A 14,614-nucleotide genomic window follows, 5' to 3' on the forward strand; every position below is an offset into this window, starting at 1 on the left:
TTTGTCTCTTTGTGGGTTCTGGTTTAACAGCTGGACATTTTGCACTGGAGATGTGGAAACGGATTCATTTTCGGTGCAATCCTGAGAACAATATCAACCAATATTATCCATCTTTAGAATAAAATGCAACAAGAGTTGAGTGGAATTCCTTTTAATGTGGGTTTTTTTTCCCCACCTAAATACATTTTAGGAAGGAATTGTTTAGTTTACCAATGTTTGACAGAAACCACATTCATTCTAGTAAACCAGAAAACATCTTTTTTAATCACTAACACAACAACAAGATCAAAAATCAGAATAAGACTGATTAAAAATTGTGAAAAAAAAAGTATACATGTATATACTCTGTTTACATGCACATACATACATTTTGAAACCTAATGACAACATTCACAAATGATACACTCACTGCAAACAGCAGATACAAAGCTTTCAGTCTGTAACTACATGCAGATTCACACAAATCAGACCAGAGAGCAACATGATAACTTAAATAGTTGAGTAAATCTCTTCACTTTTCCAGAAAACTGTCTTTAATGTTAGGTTTAACCCCAGTCTTGCTAAATCCAACCCTTTTTAGCAAGCCTTGTGTGTGTTTGAGCTTTTTTACCAGTAGTCCATGAGCTGCCCCTCACTGCAAGTTGGACCGTAGCTTGTACATACAGTTGAGAGTATCAAGAAGAAACGCTCGTATGGTGTTGATCTCCATCAGAGTAAGGTTGTCCAGCTGTGGACAGAAAGAGGAATTAGGTATATTCAAAGATTTAAAATAACAATGTTACTCTGTGACACAGTAGGTAACTCAATGATAAACAGGTGAAAGTTCATTGTGACTGTCACTGTTAATATGCGGTATGGTATTGTCAGCAATTGCAACATAACCAATGAATCTTTTATTACTGTTTTTTTTTTTTATGTTGACAGTTACATGTCACTGATTTGCAGTAATACCATAGACTGTATAGAAAAGATGGGCACTTTCTCAACTGACATCACCCATTGATTTGTGAAGTCCCTATGTGGAGCCTCAAGCCAAATGTTTTCACCGTTGCCGTCTTAATAATGAAGAAACCGGACATGAAAAGCTACTACAGACTACAAGTCTGCCTGCAGAGAGCGTCTGTCTTCAGATGGGGGCAGTCCTTTCTGTTGAATCAAAATAGCCATCATGCTGTTCCTATAAGGCTTAAAACTTGGGTTTGAGACCATAAACACGTCAGTAAAGTGTTTCATGAGGTCATAGGGAGCCAAAAGGTTTTTCTTCTCTACTGTCAGCCCTCAACCACATGAATCACCCCCTGCAGGTCATCAGAAAGAATGCAAGTGTAAGACAGTTCCACATTAGCTTTACTTTTAAGACAGTGTGAGGGAAACACCTAAAGTGGGAGTGTAGCTGTTAAGAAAACACATTATGGAACACTTAAATCAGATTCTACATTACCTATAGATAACATTTACTGAATGCTTATATACAGCCAATTAAATTGGGGGAACTTAAGGTGATGCCACTTTTTCTAAAGGATCTCAATATGCAATGGGTCCACAACTTGAAGGGATAATGAATAAATGTCACACTGTCCTTTTATGTGGAACTGGTAATTCTGTTATTATGCTGTTGAATTTTTACTTACTTTGCATCTGTTTTCAACTCAATTAAATGTTCAAAACTCAATGGTTAAGTGACAGCAGAGAATACTAAACACTCTACATGTGATTAGTTTTACCTTGGCATAAGCTTCCTGCTGACTGATGAAACTGTCAGCAGAAAAGCGGAGCTTGGCAATGCGAGTATCCCAGATGTCTTTGACCAGTGTACGGATCTCATCTGCTTTAGGAATATTGTCAGACGCGCTGCAGAAACACAGAAACCTCTCTTTTAAGGGGAGGGGGCACATACACCAAGCACACAACAGTACTGAGGGCTGTATTTCTGTGGATTACTTAATTGTATATGACTCACTGGTTTAGTAGCAGCTTGGTAAGCTCCATGTAGTAAGGACTGGGAACAGGTGTAAACATATCCTCTTTTCTCTCAAGGTCTCGCATCTCCTCCAGTTTCTCTGCACAGTGAAGGAAAATGTCAACAGCAGCAAACTGCAGCGATACACAAAAATGCTGAAAGATTTTCAAGACTCCTCTCTTTTCTGCTGACTTTTGTAGGAGAAGTAAAACAGATATTCCAAATAAAACCACCAATGAATTTACTCTTTTCAGCATTTCTTACAGCAACAACGACATACACATATTTTACACATTTTGCATTTGTAATGAACACAAAATCTGAATAATTTGCCTCTTACAACTAAGGGAACAATCTTACTGCATTTCTTGTTCCCATTTTTTTTTACTTATCTAATGCAAATTTGGAAAAATAGTCGTAGGAGGTAAATATTTTAGCATTACTTACATGTCAAAGTTATGGCAAGGCAGGTCTAGGCTTAACATGGTAGGCCAGTAATGATTACATATGTCATAATGTGAAGGAAAAAATACTCAAAATACTGAAAGACCCTCATCTGAAACATTTTTAAGTAATCCTGTCAGTTCATGCCTGGAAACAAACACCTGCAAAGACCGCATCAGGAAAAACTTTGAACTTTACCAACATCCATCCACTCAGGAGGAATAATTCTACACTTCTGTCTCTGTTTTAGGTTTAGAGCCAGCCACACGGGAACATCAATAGGTAGTCCAGGGTTGAAGGGACCCAGATCTCCCTGAGAACACAAATACATATATTTTATCATGCAGCACAATGCATTCCCCACTTCAGTGAAGTTGGAAAGATACACATGTGCACTTTCATGATTAATAAAAAACATTGCTAGAAGATAAACAATGTCTCTTTCCAACAGCAGCAACTACAAGTTACAGTCTGATTTACATCAAACGAGCCATCCTGAGAGCTTGATGAATAACACAGGCTCTCTTGTGCAGCCAGCTATGTAAAAAATACCGAAAAATATTCCATGACTTTACTCTAGTAAGTAAAGTAAGTAAGTAAAATTTTATTTATATAGCACCTTTCAAGATAAAATCACAGAGCTCTTCACGGAAGTTAAAACATAAAAACAAAAATCAACCAAAAGCAAGTTTAAAAAGATGAATTTTTAGCTGTTTTGTTTTTCTTTTTTTCTTCAAAGACCACTGAGTCCACAGATCTCAAGCTCAAAGGGAGCTTGTTAGCTGTTATTTATTTTTAAAATTTAAAAAGGAAAAAAAGGGGGGTTTGGAAAATGGAAAACACCATGAGAGTGTATGAGATTTTAATCTCATACACTCTCATGGTGGCTCCAAAAATCGCGCATTCATGTGTTAACTGTCAAGTCTGCTTTGTTTATAAAATACATTTGACCCAAAGTGTTTTGCAGACAGGCACAGTTACATTCCAAGTCTCCCAAAAAATAAAATAATCCAAAACAAACAATCAAACAAAATACATAAAGCTGAAAAGCGTGTTTTATTGCAGTGCTGAGCCTGTATTTACTTGATCGATAATAAAAACTGCAGTATAATATAGCAGTAATAGTTCGGGGCACTTTTTGAAAGGCCAAAGATACGGTACCGAATATTATTGGAGCTTCAATTTTTTCGAAATATATTTAGACAGATTTTAATTTAGCTGGAGCGACTTATATCTATGTAAATGGATGGTAGTTCGTTAAAGTCTGTTTGAGAGATGAGGCTTTTTTGTGCGTGTTTTAATCAGTCACTGAGTGAAGTGATCCACTCAAACAGAAACATCTTTACATACATACATACCTCCAGCTTTAAACTGAGTGTGTCGTGATATAATACAAGGTTTTAGCCCAAGGTTTAGCTAATATTGCTACAGTAACTGTCAACGTCTCAGTATCTGGTCAAAAACCAGCTACTTAAATACAGACACAACTGACTTACCCCGATTAAAAAGACTTTATCTAGGCTGAAATTTGGTATTATCTTCACCATCTCTTTCTCCGCAAGGAACTCGACCTCCGAAGCGTCCATATCTGTTTGGTTTGTGTGTGTGTGTGTGTGTGTGTTCAAAAACTTCTGTCCCACTCGAACTGCACTACAAACCGTTCCCGCGCTGAAGGCAGCATTAACCGACAATGAAGACAAGAAAAAGGCAACTACGTCATCAACAGGAAGCGCAGTATCGCAAAAGTGAACATTATTGTGTGCCGTATTACGGCACGTCACATTTTTATTTTTCTGTATAATTTCTCGAATCTCGGTGTTAATTGCATTTTTAAAATTGTTAATTTACGTGTGAGGTGCGGGCCTGGCCGTGACGAAGCTGACCATACCTTAAATTTTAGTTTAGCATTGTCTTGCCCGGAAGAAGGAAGTGGGCCATGTGAGAATGACAACAGTTGCAACTAAACTCCACCAGATGGCAGCATTCACCAGGCAATAACAAGAAAGGTGGCAGTGAGCTTTTACATGTGAGAACAAAGTTAGATGTTTTTGTCAGTGACTGGGTCTGAACCCATTAGAATCGTGGGTGAGGAGGCTGAATCAGTGGACAGCTAACAACAGATACTTGGTGTTCAGTGACAGACTGTACTGAAGAACCTACAGCGATGCTGTGTACAAGAAGGGGATCAATTGATTACTTTCTGAGGAGGTCCAGATCCTTCAGTGTGTTCAGCAAGATGTTGAAGAACTTCTGCCGGTCTGTGCCAGCATCCAGGCCAGTGATGACGTTAGGATCATCAGTCTATCTGGAGGCATTTGGGTCAGTGAGAGACAGGAGGTCACTGAACATCATGGACAACCCGTCACACCTGCTCCTTTCTACACTACGGACCTCATTCTCCCTCAGACATATTCAACCTTTTTGCCATAAAGAACCATTCTTGCATTACCACTCTGCAGAATTCTGTTTTACATAACCTCAGTCTTATTATGTTTTCTATTTCATTCATATTTCATTTTTTATCACAGTTTTACATGCAATTTTTCACTGCCTCATATTTTACGGCCTTCTGTGTCAATAAATCCATCCAAAGGATTCTTCCTGGGTTGTGCAAACGGTCTCACAACATTCACCCCACACATCTCAAATAAATTTGCTGAGATAAAACGAACAAAGAAAAGTGACAGAAGACACCGCAATCTATTATTTAAAACAGCAATGAAACTTCTTCATAAATCCAAACCATTTATTTTAATAACATCTGCTCTCAAATCCACTTCAAATATTTCCTGTCAGTGGACTGTGCTTGAGGTATTTCTGCAGAAATGCACCCATGCTGTAGTTAGACAGAATTAGTTTCAGTTCATTTATCGTGCACTGATAGAAGAAGTACTTATCTTTACTGAAACTAGAATACTACATTCACAATTTAAACCACTTTCACATCTCTAACATCTCTGTTTTAATTCCATTTTTTATTTTGTTTATTACTATTGTTTATTTATTTTTGCTGATATGGCAGCGTGTAAGTAGCATGTAAGGTGTAACTAGTCAATGTAGGGACCACTTTATTAGCTTTTTATACATTTAAAAATAATGTAAGTTGCTGTCAGATTTCTGTTGTCTCACTTACCGTGCTGGAGTAGAAAGCAGCATAAAATGAATATGGATATTAGGAAAATATACAGTGTCATTTGTTTAAAAACTTCCATGAGTTCTTCACAGTCTTGCTTCAGATACGACCACACTGTCATTTAGTTTTCATTTTACAAGATTTACATTATGCAGAGTATGGGAGACTGAAGCTATAGATTAGAATGGTCACAAAGCATGAAATAATCTGTAGACACGTGCGAATATGAACTTTGCACCACTAAATTATTAGAAAACCGCAGCTACTACAACCATTCATGACCTCTAGCACTCTGAGGTTAGCCGACAGTGTTTATTGGCTGTACCTTGGTCCAGGTTAAAGACAAAAGGTGATTGTGGCTCCCAAGTTATGGAAATCGCTTCCACTGGATCTAAAGTCTGTTGACTGATTGATATCTTTAAAAATAAACTTAAGACCCATATATGCAGGATTGCTTTTATTTTGTTTTTTAATATACCATTTTATTTGCATCTTATTCTGTGCTGTAAAGCACTCTGTGTATTTTGTTCTTGAACAAAACTATTAAAAAAACTTAATTCAACAGGCTGCCGCTAAACCATACAAAAAAAACCCCAAAGCTGGGCAGTGATTATTCTAAAAGTGATTTTAGGCTTTTTTTAAATTATCATGGCAGAGATGCAGTCATGTGAAAAAGAAAGCTTTCACATGACTCTGCTTGTAGAATCACCTTAAGAGCAATAACTTGAAGTGCTTGCTTTGCGTATGAGTTTATCAGTCGCTCACAGCGTGGAGGAACTTTGATCCATTGTTTTTTGTAACGCCGCTTCAGTTCATTGAGGTTTGTGGATATTTGTTTATGCACAGTTCTCTTAAGGTCCAGCCACAGCATTTCAATGAGGTTGAGGTCTGGACTTTAACTGGACCACTGCAACATCTTGATTCTTTTCTTTTTCAGATGTTTTCTTGTAGATTTGCTGTTGTGCTGTGGATTATTGTCCTGTTCCTTGACCCAGTTTTGATCAAGCTCTCAGACAGATGGCCTCAGATACAGAGGATTTCATGGTCAGTTCAGTAACTGCCAAGGTGCCCAGGTCCTGTGGCTGCAAAACAAGCCTAAATCATCACCCCTCTTCCATTACGCAACTGTTGGTATGAGGTGTTTGTGCTTATATGCTGTTTGTGTTTTCAGTTTGTCTTCTGTGTTTGTGCCCAGTGGACTTTGTTCCAGAAGACTTGTAGTCTGTTCAAATGCAACTCTATAAGCCTATAGAAACAGTAAGGCTTCACTTTACCTTAGCATGGCTGAACAGTCCTTTTGCAAATAACTGTATAAGACACAGCTAAATAGGTTTAACACATAAGAGGCAATAAGAGACCTGTAGAAACATGTAGATGTTTTCAAAAATCAGTTTCATTGAACATTCAGCTCAAAACAATTGCAGTAGAAAATGTTTCATCCACACAATTAACTGATTAATTCTAATCTCAATTACAAAAGGTGTTTCTGTAGTCTCACAATAAATATTAACTTTTTAATATTTGGTTTTAGAATAATCAGTTAAGTGTTAACATAGAATTTATCTAGTTCTTAGAATGGATATCCACACAAAACAAAATTCACACATTCCTGTGATCTGATTCAGTATAGAGCCGGTCTTCCAGATCATAAATCAAGAGCCAAAATGCACATGTGCATCATCCAGACTGACATTCTCCGTCGCATTAGTGGCAGTACCGAGAAGCATGCACGCTAGAAATGCATCTACGGAAAGATTAAAGTTGGGGCTTTTGAATGGGCCAAATCTCTGGTTCAACGTCATCTAAAACTTTCAGACTTCACTTATATCTGTGAATTTTCCTTCAGATCTTTTATAAACAAGAAACTTAATAAAGAACACACATTTATCCTATCAGTTGTAAAATCATTACCTAAAAATTAATAATTTAGAACTTATTTAGAACTTGATCTCTGTATGGCTAAAAGCAAATGTATAGGTTTAAACCTCTAGAATCTAAACTTTTACACAAAACAGGATATCAAAACCCATTGCAGGGGAAAAAAACCCAAAGTTGCATAAAAAAAAAAACCCATAAAAGCTTTCATCACTGCAGCATCAACCTGTAAAAGGTGGACACGGGCCAACAGCGCACATATGGTGCTTGCCCTTAAAACATTTGGCCTAACTGGCCAGCGCCCCACAAGTTCCCATCAGCGAGAGACTTTTTATGGAACGCAGACTATAGGTTCAGCTTTTTCATTCTCCTGTGCTACACAAGTAGCAGTGTGCATGCTGAATTGGCAGCAATATAGTTGTTCACATGTGTGTGTGTGCGTGCATGTGTGTGTCATTGGTACTCCCAACTGAAGGTCTTAGCACAGATCCAGGACGGACTTGTTAATAACAGGGTTGGTCCAGTCGTTCCTCAGATCATCCAAGTGACTGTCAAAATCAATCAAGTTCTCATAGGAACGACCCACCAGCAGGGCAGATGTGATTTTCTGTGCTTCGCTCCAGTCCTCAAAGGAGTCACTGGAAAACAGTTTTTTGAAAAATTACATATTCAAGCTATTAATACTGAAAATACACAGTAATTACAATGTAATTACAGTGTAATGTACTTTGTCTAAATAATCCAAGTAAATGAGAGAACACTTGGAGTTGTAAGTATGCTGGAAGCTCTGAGTTAGCTACACAAAAAGTCTGCAGAGGAAGATAAAATCTCACACTAAAATAGCTCTTAACACTTACGCCGTTACTTCTCTGCTTTTCCACTTGTTTTCGTGGTGATCATAGATCAAGACGATGGGTTCGGAACAGCTCATTGTTAACTTACTGCTGTCCACCTGCAGGAAAACACGCAAAATGTACTGTGAATTTAGGTGATAACAACAACTGCAACAGACCAGACCAGGGTCTAAGAAAAATGTCTTTCAGAAACAGTGTTATATATTTTATAATGCATCTAATTATTTCGCCCAGACAGGTCTGAGACTGAGAGCTGCATGTCAGACTGAATGATTCAGTAAAAAGGCAGCTACTTCAATGACCTCCAACAAAACAATGCTTTGCAAAATATGGAAGAAAACTGTTCCTGCTAAAGGTGACTCAACAGAGTCTTGCTGGAGCACTTGCCAGTTGGACTACATATGACAGGTAGAGCAAACAGTGGCTAGAAATGACTGATGCGGTTACATGGTGGAAAAGCAGCTGGCTTTAAGCAGCTGGTTAAAAAATCTCAACTCAAGATGCAGCACCCTGGGTAGAAAGTATTTTGTTTTATTTAAGTTTTAGTATGTTTCAAAGTACTAATTCAAAATCTTTGCACAACCAAATGTGTGACAAAATTCCACAGAAACAATGCTAACTCATCGCACGCTCTCCCACTTACAGCTAATACGTTTAAACTATAAAATTACAACCCAGCTCTTGCTGAAGGTCAACAGGACCGAAACATTGTCATTTATTAAATGCGAGGATACTGTGCTTACATTTGCTGTGTCAATGCTATTGTCTTACAATGCCGCTGCTGCTGCACCTTGTGGCGATAGATTCGCACTTCAAATTGGGCAGTGTGTCATCAGTGATAGCAACTCATTGGAAAAGAAGGATGAAAGATGTGCTACACTTTGTTTGCATGGATTAAATCCTGCTGTCTGCGAACTGCAATCACCTATAAAGGGCTCAGCATTTTTTTCTACATCATCATAAATGTCATTATAGCAAATTTCACTGAAATATCTGATAGAATTTTGAGGCTTTATTTTCAACCTGTAGAGCAACATCAGTCACTCTATTTATACAATATTATATATTACTGTATAGAGACATAAATAGAGGCTTGTGCTGACAAGTGTATTTAAGGATTTTGGTTCATTTTTACTAAACTAAAACTCAGCTGCTACATGAAGAGGATGCATTTATAACAATGGATGTAGCAATTGCTTTGGAGAAAGAAAAAAAAAACCATAACGTGTAACCCAGTTGCATCAGCCTTAATAATTTACAGTTACCATAACAATTGCTGCTTCACTGAAGTTCTCAGAAATTCTGGCTGCCACTTTCTCTGCAACTTGGTTGGGCCTGCAGGAGAAAAGATCAAGCATATATTAAAGTGAGGTCCAAAGCAGGATGCAGCATGGTTTCTCAGTGGTTGTTTTTCCCTGGAACAGCACGGCGCCAGTGTTTCTACCTTGAATCCTTTGTGCGTTCGTTGGCTTGATAATATCCGACAATGACATAATTATTTTCTTTACACCAAGTGTCAATCTGGAGTTGGAGCAGGGGCCCATCAGGTTGACATACAAGAACAGAAACATAGTTTAGGTCAGGTATATTTTATTTTAAACATAGGAAAATGGATATAGAGCTAGACTGAAACTTCATAACTATTTCAGAGCTGCAGACATTAATTTGATATTATTTCCAGTCTCACTACCATAAATAAAAGTGGCGCAACATTAGTAATGGATTTTAGAGTAAAGCAGGATACTTCAAAAGCACCACAACCTAACAAATTGCTACAATAAAACATTTAAAACAAAAGAAAAACTGTACTGTCATTTTAGAAGGCATACTAGATGGCAAGTGTCTAAACCAGAATTTGTCGTCAAACAAAAGATAATATTAAACAAAGATGCCCTGAGTAAATACAAAATACAATAATTAGTCAGGGTAAAATGAAGCTACCCAAACCTACCTGGCCCTGTGAAAAATTTATTGTCCCCTAAACCCAATAACTACTTGTGCCACCCTTGGCAGCAAGACCTTAAGTCAAGTGATAACTGGAGGAATGCCAAAGCATCCCTTAAAAATGTAAGTGCAGATTTTGACTAGGTAACCTCAAAACTAACATTCTGTGAATGTACTTCTTTTTAATCACTCAGAGCTGGACTTCCTCCTTTTTTTCACATTATTGTCCTGCTGTAGAACCCAAGTGCACTTTCTGGTACAGCAGAATTCATGGTTCTAATTACAAGTGCAGCCAGTTGTCCAGGGCCTGAAACAGCAAAAGCAACCCCAGACCATCACACTACCACCATGTTTGATTGTTGTTATGATGTTCATCTTATGAAATTCTGTGGTAGTTTCATGCCAGTTGTAAACAGGTTTATGGTTTTAGCCTTAGAGCTCTCCAATGGATGCCATTTTCAGCCAGTGAATCATGAACTCTGACTTTAACTGAAGCAAGTGACACTTACAGGTCTTTAGTTGTTTGGGGTTCTTTTGGGTTCTCCTGCATGAGTCACTGATGTGCTCTTGGAGTGATTTTGGTAGGCTGGCCAAGCCTGAGAGGGTTCACCACTGTTCCAAGATTTCTCCACTGGTTGATAATGGCTCTCATCATTCTAATGACAATAAGAATTGCTGTGCAACCTTTCCACGCCAGCATATACTAGTGACTTTTTTTTTCTTCTGAGTGCCTTTAGATCATAGAAAGATGTAATACTTTGAGTTGTTTTTAGACAGACATGACAGACAAACGTGAAGTGATTTCTTGATGTAACAGATCTACAGTAATCAGGCCTGGGTGTGGATAGTGAAATACAGTGATTTTTTTTTTTTTACTTCAATAAATGAAATCATCACTTTAAAACCTACATTTTCTATTTAATTGGGGAAATTTTTTTCTTCACAGAACTCTATAAGCAAATACTTACCAGCGTTAAGGCTACTTCTAGCATTGGTGCCAGAGCTAGAGTACCGTGAAACAGAGGCACACAGTCCACGCACAGAACTGGCTCACTGTGGCTGTCTTTCTTTTTGTCCTTCTTCTTTTCGGCCACCAGCAATCCATTCACGGCGCAGTGTGGATATTTGGCAGCATGTAAAAGCATTTTACAGTACGCCTGACTTGTCAGCTGAATGGGCATTTTTATAAGAAAGTCGGCAGATTTTCAGTAAAGACTAAAGCTTCCTGAGTGGCTAAGTTAGACGATAAGGAGGGGGGGGGCAGCTACCTGCTACCGTTAGCTATCGTTACTTGACATGCCCGGAGAAAAGTAGATGTACACCTTAGCAGTTAACTTACTGCCACGATATGATGTCGAAGTACAGTTTGTGATGAGTTCATTAAGCTCTACAATTATCCGAAATTACAGCAGTCCTTTTATGCTGGATAAATTAGTCGGCGTGCAGTCACAGAAGCTAATCTTACTTCCACCTTCCACTCGTTGCTGTAGCACCGGTGGTGCCGTAAATCAGAACTGTCGTAAAACGAGATCAGAGTCCATCCGGTCAAACGCACAATTTACGTTTTTCCGTTCCCAGTCACACTTCCCTTCAGACTGTCGGCGGACGGGAGCAAGAAAGAGACAAGAGGTATGGTTTTATTTTATTTTTTAAAACTCAATAATAAATTACTTATCCTTCGTAGATATACATAATTTTAGCATCCGCGACATGTGCATCCTAGGAAAAAGTAACGGCTTGCGAAGAATCGCCTATTTTAACCGAAATAAGTAGTGACTTTGTCGGAGCAGATAGGAGCGAGGACTGACTAATGTTCCGGGTAGCTGTCATTAGCATGTAGCATCAGATTTATGAAGGCGGGTTTGATGTGAAGATAGTACATGTTTCAGTCATCTGCCGTTATTACGCATTAATGTAGTTTCAGTCAATAGAAGAATGATGAATATTGCATGGTCGCATCAGAGAATCTGGTATTTCTACGAGTATTTATCCCCTGGTGCTATGACCTTGTGTTTGTTGCTAATGCTAACGTCAGGTTAGCCGGACGGTCGTAGTAAAACCAAATATTTTGCAATCTTAACAATAAGCCCATCAACCTGGACGATTATTTCATGTAGGGAAATTTTACATATGGATGGTAACTGACTTATTTTAAAATGAGTCAGGATTTTATGTATATAAATAGCTTATAAAGATTGTGATGTAAATATGGACCCTGTGCAGCCTACTCTTTGTTATGTATGTACACGATCTCCTATTGAAACGGGGTTAGACAGAAACAATTGTAAAGTCATTTAACCTTTATTAGTGCTTAATACGGTTTCTTAATTTCTCTTATATGACGTTTTCCACAGAATGCTGGCAACCAGAGCCCTAAGCCTTATTGGCAAACGTGCCATTTCCACATCTGTCTGTGTCCGTGGAGGACATGGTAGGTATAAGACGAAATGCATTGAATGTGTTCTATTTATGGCTGGCAGTATAACAATAGACTCCGCTTGTGCCACTGACCTTTTGAAATCTCTGTTCATATACACCTAAACGTTTAAAATGTACCTTCAGTTGACCATTTAAAATAAATGAAGCTGTTTGTGTTGTAAAATGAATCCATGTTCTTCCTGTAATACTACATTTCTAATATGTAATGGGAGCTTGGCTGGTGTGAAGAAAAAAAAGCTTGTCTCTGGTAACTGACACCTTAAGTTTATGACAATAGATTAAAGAAGATGCACCAGTTTTACAGCCAAAATTACACAGAGATAAAATGTTTTTTTTAAGTACAGATTACAATGGGTTTTACTTTACTAACAAAAAACAGGCTTTTCAGGAGTGCTGTTGCTGCTGCAATGTTGCAGTTTATTATAGGTCAAATGAGAAACTAAACACTGCTCACAATCAGAAAGCCACACACACAATCTTGTGTGTGTGGGTTTTGTTTTTGTCTGCAGTTTCAAGTGGAAGTACATCTAAACAGTGATAAACAATACTACAGTGAACTAGATCCAGGGTTTGAGAGCAGAAATGTAAAAACAAAATTAAAACAAATCTGGTCTTGGAATAAGCCCGGTAACTAAAATAAGGTTATGTTTAAAAAAAAGCATTGACATAAAGTGAGGGATTATGTGTGAAAGTAATTTGATGAGTTACTGTGGTCTCCCCTGCAGGTGTTGCTAAGGTTGAGGACTATGCCCTCCCTGCCTACTTCGACAGGCGTGACAGCCCTCTCCCCGACGTCAGTTATGTGCAGAACCTGAGTGCAGAGCAGAAGTCTCTGAAGGAGAAGGAGAAGGGCTCCTGGGTTGCACTCTCTAATGAGGAGAAGATTGCATGTAGGACTCAATAACGCTATAGTGTTGTTCACACATTTATACTAATGTAATGTATAACTGCACCACTCCTATTATGTAGGATAGGGAGTACTAAAATTGTTTAAATTCATGCTAAATAATGGGAGTGGTGTAATGATAAATTCCAAGAGTATTTGTGTTTCCAAATTCTTCAAAAATGTAATCTAGAGTTGTTTTTCCACTTTACAGTGTACCGCATCAGCTTCAAGCAGAGCTTCGCTGAGATGAACCAGGGATCAGGAGAGTGGAAGTCTGTGGTTGGAGGAATCTTCTTCTTCATTGGCTTCACTGGGCTGGTTGTGCTTTGGCAGAGGAAATATGGTAATTATGAAAAATATTGCTTATATGCAAGGAAACCTGTGTAATATCTGATGTTCAGCTGCCTCAGGTTTTCATGTTGGTTAAGTAAAGAATGCAGTATTGAACACATTTTTTTGCGGTATAATCTGGCTCATCACTTGACTCATTTGTTATTGTTTCTTTCCAGTGTATGGACCTGTTCCACATACGTTTGAGAGAGAGTACAAGGAGAAGGAGCTGCAGAGAATGCTGGACATGAGAATGGGCCCAGTGCAGGGTTTCTCAGCTCACTGGGACTACGAAAACAAGCAGTGGAAAAAGTAAAAGACCAAGAGGACTATAACAGTTCTATATACAGGCAGACCAACTCAAAGATACAAAAATACATATATTTCTGTATTTATCAGATGTCCACATTACCTCACCTTACCTGTGATTTTTGGAAGACCACTTCCTCTTAAGGTCGTTGTGTATAATAAAAATAAAAATTGTTAAACTGTTTAAAACCTCTGATTAACTGTGTTAACTGTATGACTCCTTCATTAACACTGATTTTACATATCAGATACAAACTATGGCAGCTAGATATAAAATTATTCTTATGGTTGAAATTTATCTAATATATATATATATATATATATATATATATATATATATAATGTGTTTGTTCATTATTTTCTGTAACCATAATCCTGAATTTTGAGTACATTTTGGTCTATGGACTGCTGAATATTGCTCCAGTACCTCTGAGGAAAAT

General features: G+C 38.0%; 3 protein-coding genes across 3 annotated transcripts; 1 reads left to right on the plus strand and 2 right to left on the minus strand.

Annotated features, from left to right (window-relative positions):
* Positions 1-135: 135 nt before the first annotated feature.
* Positions 136-4,077, minus strand: gins2 (GINS complex subunit 2). Its single transcript, XM_084932429.1, has 5 exons — positions 3,901-4,077; positions 2,603-2,717; positions 1,961-2,060; positions 1,725-1,851; positions 136-727 (listed from the first exon to the last, which is right to left on the minus strand). The coding sequence occupies exons 1-5, from the start codon at positions 3,988-3,990 to the stop codon at positions 632-634; spliced, it is 528 nt and encodes a 175-aa protein (XP_084788555.1). The 5' UTR covers positions 3,991-4,077; the 3' UTR covers positions 136-631.
* A 2,835-nt stretch (positions 4,078-6,912) lies between these two features.
* emc8 (ER membrane protein complex subunit 8) lies at positions 6,913-11,724 on the minus strand. Its single transcript, XM_084932431.1, has 5 exons — positions 11,179-11,724; positions 9,711-9,787; positions 9,532-9,601; positions 8,270-8,364; positions 6,913-8,050 (listed from the first exon to the last, which is right to left on the minus strand). The coding sequence occupies exons 1-5, from the start codon at positions 11,389-11,391 to the stop codon at positions 7,891-7,893; spliced, it is 615 nt and encodes a 204-aa protein (XP_084788557.1). The 5' UTR covers positions 11,392-11,724; the 3' UTR covers positions 6,913-7,890.
* A 5-nt stretch (positions 11,725-11,729) lies between these two features.
* On the plus strand, positions 11,730-14,370 carry cox4i1 (cytochrome c oxidase subunit 4I1). The gene is made up of 5 exons (XM_084932432.1): positions 11,730-11,839; positions 12,565-12,641; positions 13,375-13,539; positions 13,747-13,878; positions 14,045-14,370. The coding sequence occupies exons 2-5, from the start codon at positions 12,566-12,568 to the stop codon at positions 14,179-14,181; spliced, it is 510 nt and encodes a 169-aa protein (XP_084788558.1). The 5' UTR covers positions 11,730-11,839; position 12,565; the 3' UTR covers positions 14,182-14,370.
* The last annotated feature ends 244 nt before the right edge of the window (positions 14,371-14,614 follow it).

Source organism: Perissodus microlepis, chromosome 1, assembly GCF_051167445.1.
Source record: "Perissodus microlepis isolate ML-2025 ecotype Zambia chromosome 1, ASM5116744v1, whole genome shotgun sequence".
Classification (NCBI taxonomy): Eukaryota; Metazoa; Chordata; class Actinopteri; order Cichliformes; family Cichlidae; genus Perissodus; species Perissodus microlepis.